Source organism: Papilio polytes, unplaced genomic scaffold, assembly GCF_000836215.1.
Source record: "Papilio polytes unplaced genomic scaffold, Ppol_1.0 DF822067.1, whole genome shotgun sequence".
Classification (NCBI taxonomy): domain Eukaryota; kingdom Metazoa; phylum Arthropoda; class Insecta; order Lepidoptera; family Papilionidae; genus Papilio; species Papilio polytes.
Genome location: NW_013527137.1, coordinates 2,336,720 through 2,344,643, shown reverse-complemented (window position 1 = coordinate 2,344,643; position 7,924 = coordinate 2,336,720). Strand labels below are relative to the sequence as shown.

The following is a 7,924-nucleotide window of genomic DNA, read 5'->3' as shown; positions in this document are numbered from 1 at the left end:
CGTGCTTGAAGATGACGCGTTTTCTGACGCGCCTTGCTGCGTAGCGGGCTTGACGGTATCTGGAAACATATATACACTATTAATCTATGTACCCTTTATTAAAACATTTTTATGGAAGTTATTTGAATTTGAATAGTAATCAAATTTAATTTAAAATATATATAAATATTGTGTGTTTACTCGTAATTATAAAATTATCCCAATTTGAGTGGCAAAATACTAAAGTTTTAAAAATCTGAATTTGTTCACTATGTTCAAGATGTTTTACTAATAAAAATTGTTTTAAATCTTTCCATCCATGATATAACGAAACATTGTGCGATCATGGTATAATATCATTCTGTGACCTGGAATTTATAATTGGCGTTTGAATCCAGTCGGAATCGCTCATTCGGACATTGATCCGTGACGCACTCTTTGATACAATAACCAAATGTTTGTTAAACTGCTTTTGAATTAAATTTATTAGTGAATAGTACGTCGATTGGAAACATTTTTATAATAATTAAACTAGCTCATGACGACGACAAAATAGTGGATATGATATCGCAGTTTAAATGTATACTCTAATAAAAATAATGATTTTACCCTCTGTTTATTAATGGCATATTATGTTCACGCTATTTAATGAAACATAGAATACAAACACTTTTATAATTTTAATCAATGCTAAAAATGCAAATAAATAGGATCAGAGTAAATGATAAAACAAATACAATCCCGACAAAGTAAATAAAAGTTATTTGCCTTAAAAGCTTTTATGACTAACTTGCGAGTGTAGTCCATTAGTTTGTGTTTGCGTTTGTAATCTCGTCACTCAAGCCACAAGGACAATCTGGCTTCAATTAATTTAACTGCTTTTTATCTATATGTAGTGATACCATATTATAAGGATTAGATAAATCATATAACTCTATTAAATAAATGGAAGCTTTTTTCAGAAAGCTTGGTGCTAATAAAAATAAATGTTAGTAAAGATTTTTTTCTATGTAGTTAAATTCTGACTTTAAGTACTGTCCTAGAGCAAAATGTCAATGTTAAAGCCGAAAGATAACGTGGTAAACGTGACGTTAAACTTGTGAGAAATTGATAATTTTCGAGCCTAATAAATTTTTGTTTCCCATTATGTGCTCGTTCTGTGTGTAAGTTAATCGAATAAAATAGCAGTTAAAAAAAACATCTTACGAAATAACACGATTTTAACTAGTAATATCATGTTGTATACTATTTTATGCACTGAGTCACTAACGGACCTCCCATCCCTGACTTTCAAATCTACATATGAAATTTTTCCGAATTCTTTTTATTGTTGAGTATTTTTCTCCTCTCATTAAAAATACTTTTTTTTTATTAAAATGAAAACTTGAGAATAAATTCACCGTCAACGTCTGAACCGATTGTATTCAGAAATTTAAAGAGTTATCCTTTTGGTGCTTCATCTAAAAAATTAAAAACTTCGTCATCGCATTACTCTCAGTTACTCACATTAGGTGTGACATTACACGATATTGTTTATTATCTACAAATATTTGTTTATTTTTTAGTCACCTGTTGTGAAACAATGCGACAACAAACGAGGCGTAGTTGTAATGTTTTTAAATGTTAGTAATACCAAAGTTATTTATTTTTAATGCACATATCTTAGTTATTAATATTTTGAAAAGTAATTTAACGACTGTGCGTGTAAATAATAAATGACATGAGTTAACTTTAACGGTATAGTACAATTGACAGATAAATTACTTAACACACACAGTTTTAACAGTACGACTGTTCAGTTATAACTGTGCTGTTCAAACTGAAAGTGTGCAGGGGGCTTTATTAACAAGAGTGACGTAGCGACATAAAGTTTGTCTTGTCTCTGACAATCTATCCCTTTTAATATTGCAACTATTAAAAATGTTTTTCTTTACTTTAATTAACGTTATTGTTACTGTCTGCTTGTTTTTTGCATACACAATATTCATGCTCTATCTACATTAGACTAAACAAGAGTTAACGTATGAATAAATTATTTTAAGCTTATGATAGTGACGTCATAGTATGTCGTGTGACGGGATGTCCAGTGGAAAGACGTCATCAACCGCTCATCAACCGCCTCTTTCACGTACTCTTTGTGAACGCTGGAAATAGCTTCATATAAAACTGTATCTATTCTTTTTTCTTATAGTACTTTTTCAATAGCGTTCATGAGTCAGACTATCCTATTATTGTAAGAGACCTTCAATGTTTCGTCAACGGTGCAACGAGTAAATTCTTTTTAAATGTTTTTAATAGCTTTATGCGTTGTTTTATTATCGACTTACTTTTGCAGTTCCTCTCTCCACGCTGATTCAGATGAATTTATCGGCTTCCCTGTCATGAACATGGACACTTGACTGATACATCTTTTAAGTCCAGACATTCTACTAAGCATTAATTTCACAGGTCTAGCAATCGTGTCCACGGTCGTCCGACACTAGGTTCACAACCGACTTCACGGTTCAAAGATCAGTCCTTCACTGTCAACGGCTGCTCAAACCAGCACTTTTATGCAAAATATAGGCTATAATTTATTAAAAAACAAAATGCTAAATATGTTTCGCGTAAAGACTTAATAGATTGTCACCGCTCTATCTTTGAGTAAGACATTAATCAAACATTCACTGAATACTTCTTTAATATCGAACAATAGCACCACAAACTTCCTCATCGTCTTCAAAAACAACATACTGAAGAGAGGAGGCAAACACTTGAACTATAGAAAAATTACGTCTCAATTTATTTTTTGCAATCATTCAATTAAACTGCCAGTAGTACTGGGTGTGAAGAGAATTGGAGCGATACTGAAACGGGCGGATGTTTAACGGAACAGATGTGAAGACGTTCGCAAACAAACACTACAGGGGCGTCTCGTGCCAACCTCGACGTAGACAGTGGCGCCGCGACGCCGTCGGGATTACACTATTTTCCGATTATTTTCTCACTCACCATTCTGTTTGTATATAAACGAAAAATGCGTATTTATATGCGAACGATTCTATTTATAAAACAGATTCTTTTAATCCTGGCCGCAAATATATTCATTAAAAAGGTACGCAAAAATAAAAATAAAAAACATTTGCAAAACATTGTTAGTGAAATTTCTGTGGCCAATATAAAAAAATCGTTTGCATTTTTCGGTTTAATAAATTTTGTTCTAAAATATCTCTTGTATAAATAACTGTAAAATTCTTGCGTGTAGAAGAAAATCTTGAGATAATTAAATTACTAGCTTGATATAACATAGTAAATGAACTGGTTATTACTGGTGATATCACCGTTTGACCGGGGCACATTTAATTCTTTCTCTATTTATTATGCACGTTGCTCGGTGACCTATTAATTATGTGCAAATGAAACGGCGTCTCCATTTCACGGCCAATATCATTAACTGCATTTTAAAGCGACACGAGTAACTCAATGATAGAGCATTCTGATGCTTTGTCATTCAATTACTTGATTAAAACGTACCTATTATTTTATCTAAAATAATAAGAATGAAACATATATTCCAAGATATGTGTGAAGTCCACCAACAGGCACTGGGCCAGAGACGATGACTTATTCACTCCTAATTTACGTCAGGCTCCGAGCTTAGTAAGGACGTAAAGTAAGCTGGTGATGAAATTTGAGTGTGGATTTTCAAAAAACTTCCTATTTTTAACTAAGTTACCGTCGGTTAACGTTCAAATATAGCTTGCATTAGATAATTGATTGCCTATGCAAACATTTTTGAAGTGTTTATAGTGTATTCATCATAAAACTTGGTTTGGGCGCAAAAATAATCATAGCTGATAAATGACATATTAAATGTATACATCATTCAAACGTGTTTTTTATTTAAGGTTATGTAGCAATTACCTCTTTCATCTGACCTAACAAACGATTTATTCAAAACGATGTGATTTCCACACGACATTATATTTCGTATTCATGATAAGTAAATGATCTTTTAGGTTCATTGCTTTAAAGAGCAATGTTTTAATGTCGTTTGGAGTCTTTAACCCCTTTTGTATGTTATTTCATTAACATATAAATAGGTTAATAACCGACATCAAAGATAATAAAATTATAATGTACTAAATGTTAGTGTCTGGTGTAGGCTGAGTAAATTTTTTTAAATTTTTGTCACTAAAAGGTTACTAGAACATTCATGATGACTTAAGATTTTTTTTTTTAATAGACATAGGAATGTTTAATTTTATTTTTTTCCAATAAATCATAAATGTAAAGACCATTAGTTTTAACAATAATTTGTTACGGTTTTAATATTTTCTATCAGCTACAATAAAACGTGACCGAGTTGCGTCGATTCATTCCAGGCAATCGATATCGCCATTGTAATTGTTCGCACGTAAACAATTGCCTAACGCGAACTCAGAACGTTCCGATAACTGAAGTCACGTGACTTATGATTAAATAAACCACCGTATCCTTCAGAACTATGAAATTTAACTAATGCAAACAAACAGAAAAAGCGTTTATTATTGCAGTAAAAGTTATAGTCAAATTTACATTAGGTAAATCACAAGACTGCATTTTTTTTTTATTTTCTTGCAGAAGACTAATTCTATATAACTATCTACTTTTAAATATGCGCAAAAAGGTTAAAGACAAGGCGGTATGTACACGACCTTGTCGAAAACTCGTGTTGGATCATTACCCGAAACTCCAGACACTTGAAATGTCTTTGATTGGTGTTGAAATAAAACAGGTGGAATTCCCCCTCGCACCTCGCCCTTCTCAACGACGCCAAATATCTTTTTTTTCGGCCAATGGCAGAAGAGATTCTAGAGCTTGCCAGTTCTGTTTGCCAAAGTAGCTACATCTATACGTTTTGTTAAAATGTATATTGTATCTCGTTTTTTAGCATTTTTTTTATTTCAGTTGTATATTGACTGAATAATTGTTATATTTTGATTAAACTTCTCAGTTACTATAAGTTTTTTTTTGCGTAAAAGTAATTGTAGCATCAAGCAAGGGACCTATAAAACCTTTTATAGGTAGAGCATGTTTTAATCGCGCAATTAAGTGTTAACTTGACATTCAATCCTTGACACAATTTGATCATATATTTACTAAATAAGCGACATTAGCAACCACAATTAATGTTAAATTATACCAACTATTTATGTTTTAGTATTCGTTATTGCAAATATTATACGCGTTACTTTTATAATCATCTAAAACGAAATGGTAAACAATAGGAATACTGCTGTGAAGTTCAAGAATGAAAACAAAATATAAAAACGTTGAATCTGGAGGTTGTAAAATATTAATGCATTAGAAATATCGATTCTTGTTGGTATAAATGAAGTTTGCTGGCCACATTCGTACGCTTTTATAAATTAAATTAAAACATATCAAAGTAACTACTACAGAAAACAAAACTGTTACACCTTTTGTTCATACGTTATTAGCAAAAAATGTCTATTAAAGAAACATTTTAAATGTTAAATTTATAGCTTTTCTTATTGTTTTTTGTAAATCTGCAATGATCACTAACGTCTGAAACGAGTAAACAAAGCAATTCTTAACATCACAATCAATTTAGATGATTGAAATACACGAAATAGTATCGTAAACAATCTGCTCTAATAAATGTACAGCATAAAATTGTTTGAATGATGCGTTCGCGTTTTGTTTGACTTTTATTTTAAATACAATCACCTATAATTCTTTCATTAATGATTTAACACTTTGTTTTAGACTTCGACTAAAAGCTTGACGTAGGAAATCTATAGTCGTTCAATGACAGACGGAATATTTATGTTGATTGAAATATGCCTCTTTTTTAAGATGTTTGTAGAAGCAAGATTTTTAGTAACACGTTTATAGGATGCACATATAACTACTTTTATTATTATGCTCTACGCAGATATTGATCAAATTTAAATGTACAAAGAAGTTAAAAACCACTAATCACTAAAAATAGTTAGTGGTTGTTTGTAATAGTCTATTAATGCTTCACTAACAATGCTTTTTAAAGTTTTTATCGAGTTAAAACTACTGATGTAAGATTTATTGAAACGCTTTGAAGTATTTGAGTTTTGCTTTGCGTTTCTGTTACTGTTTCAACCATAATACTTAGCACACTAAAATAGCATTAGGAGTTACAGAAGAACCAATTAAAATACACGATCAATTGTATCATTAAATTGGTGCGAATGAACTTATTTTAGTGTTTAAGAATAAGTCTCCTTTTGTCAACAAACAATCTGGTCATTCAAGATTATTACAGTCCATTGACACTTCATCGCCTTGATAAAATTAAGAGCAAATTTCTTTATCTCATAACAAAAGCTATACTAGATTGCCATTGAAGACTACCTTAAAAGATAGGCTTTCAATTTTTTTTTTGTTATAGCTTTTATAACTGAATTACTCTGAAGTACACCGATGTTTTGGTCAGTCAGTTTATGTCCACGCTATGTTTGTTTGTGTGGAAATATGATTAAAAAGATTGGCGTATAATACATCAAATGGTTTAATTGACGACCTTTACCTCTCCAAATCAGAATCCTAATAACTATCAGAAATAACTATCAGGGATTTTCGTAATCTACTAAATAGAAGTCGGAGTCTTCATTTCTATAGTATATTATTTTATGCGTAATAAAACGTTTTGCCCTCGCTCTTTACATAATTGTTAGCACTTTGTGTGGCTTTCGAGTATTGTTTAGATTTGTACCTTCGTGCGTCAGGTGTGTTATAGAAATATTAATAGCATTGTTTTGCTTTGAATATTATTTATACATGGTCTACATTATTATGTTCTGATCTCATCATGATAAATATTAACTTTTACAATAACAATATTTTCTATACATTTGCAACTAGTAATAGGATGATAATGTGGCAGTATAACTTAAAAGTTAGAATTTTAGATTGATCCCTACTATAAAAATCGATAAAACAATTGCAGCAATATGAACATAATTATGAAATGTCAAAAAAACCGTGCTCATGTAGAGTGTGCGCACACCTGAAAGCTCCACTGTTTAGCCTCGCTTTGTCTCCTATTAGAAATTATGGAGGTTCGCTATTGTTCGATTTTTAGTTACTATCGCACAACGGTTGTACGATAGTTTAGTCAAAGTTGTGCGCCGGCTCTTAAAGTGACGGAAAGACTCGAGTCAGAAATATCAATATGATGGTTGACGATTAACAAGATAGGCGTCTGGCAATGACATCAAAGAAAAATTCCCCAACATACTTTTATATGATCCACGAATAAATTTAGTTACTACTGTTTTAATTAACTTTCTAAATACAGTTAAAGTATTTTTAATAAGGCCTTTTTGTTATTGAAAATTGTGTTTTAGCTTTGAATTCCAGTGCAAATTACTTCTATTTGTAATAAATAACTGAAACAAAGTTCTTATAAATTTACCGATTTTCCTTGTTAATTAATTTAAATAGACTCATATAATTGCCAATCAAACAATTCTAACATACGTTTAGTATTAGAACTATGTCGACAATTGTAACAATCATTTTTAAATAAAACTTCCTCAACAATGAGCTAATGTTTAAATTATTTCAATAAAGAATTTAAAACAAGGGAAATATAAATTTATTTTCATTATTCGTGGAATATGTGTCGTATTTGAAGCCAATGATAAATATCAAAGTTTAAACCGGAGTGAACTTCGTTCTCAACGAAATAGAAACAAACGTTGTTGCCAAGGCGCGCCATTTTGGTGACACGTGAGTCTGAAATAGCTATTCGACGCGATGTATCTAGTTATCAGATTCAATGTAATGTGAAACATTTTCATAGACGAGTTTAAGTTCTGCTACTCCCTAACAGATGGCATTATCACTAACGTTTGTTTAACTAAAGCTAAGCATAATTTTAAAATAACAATATCACTTTAGTTTCACAGACTATACTACGAGT

At 31.2% G+C, this 7,924-nt stretch overlaps 1 protein-coding gene across 1 annotated transcript in view; it reads right to left on the bottom strand.

Annotated features, from left to right (window-relative positions):
* Window positions 1–2,543, bottom strand: part of LOC106106835 (G protein-activated inward rectifier potassium channel 3-like) — a 7,792-nt gene extending 5,249 nt beyond the window's left edge. The window contains exons 1-2 of the mRNA XM_013287494.1: window positions 2,307–2,543; window positions 6–59 (exon numbers count right to left, since the gene is read on the bottom strand). Of these exons, the coding sequence (XP_013142948.1) occupies window positions 6–59; window positions 2,307–2,416 (164 nt within the window). The 5' untranslated portion in view covers window positions 2,417–2,543. The remainder of the gene's footprint in view (window positions 1–5; window positions 60–2,306) is intronic.
* Window positions 2,544–7,924: the final 5,381 nt, after the last annotated feature.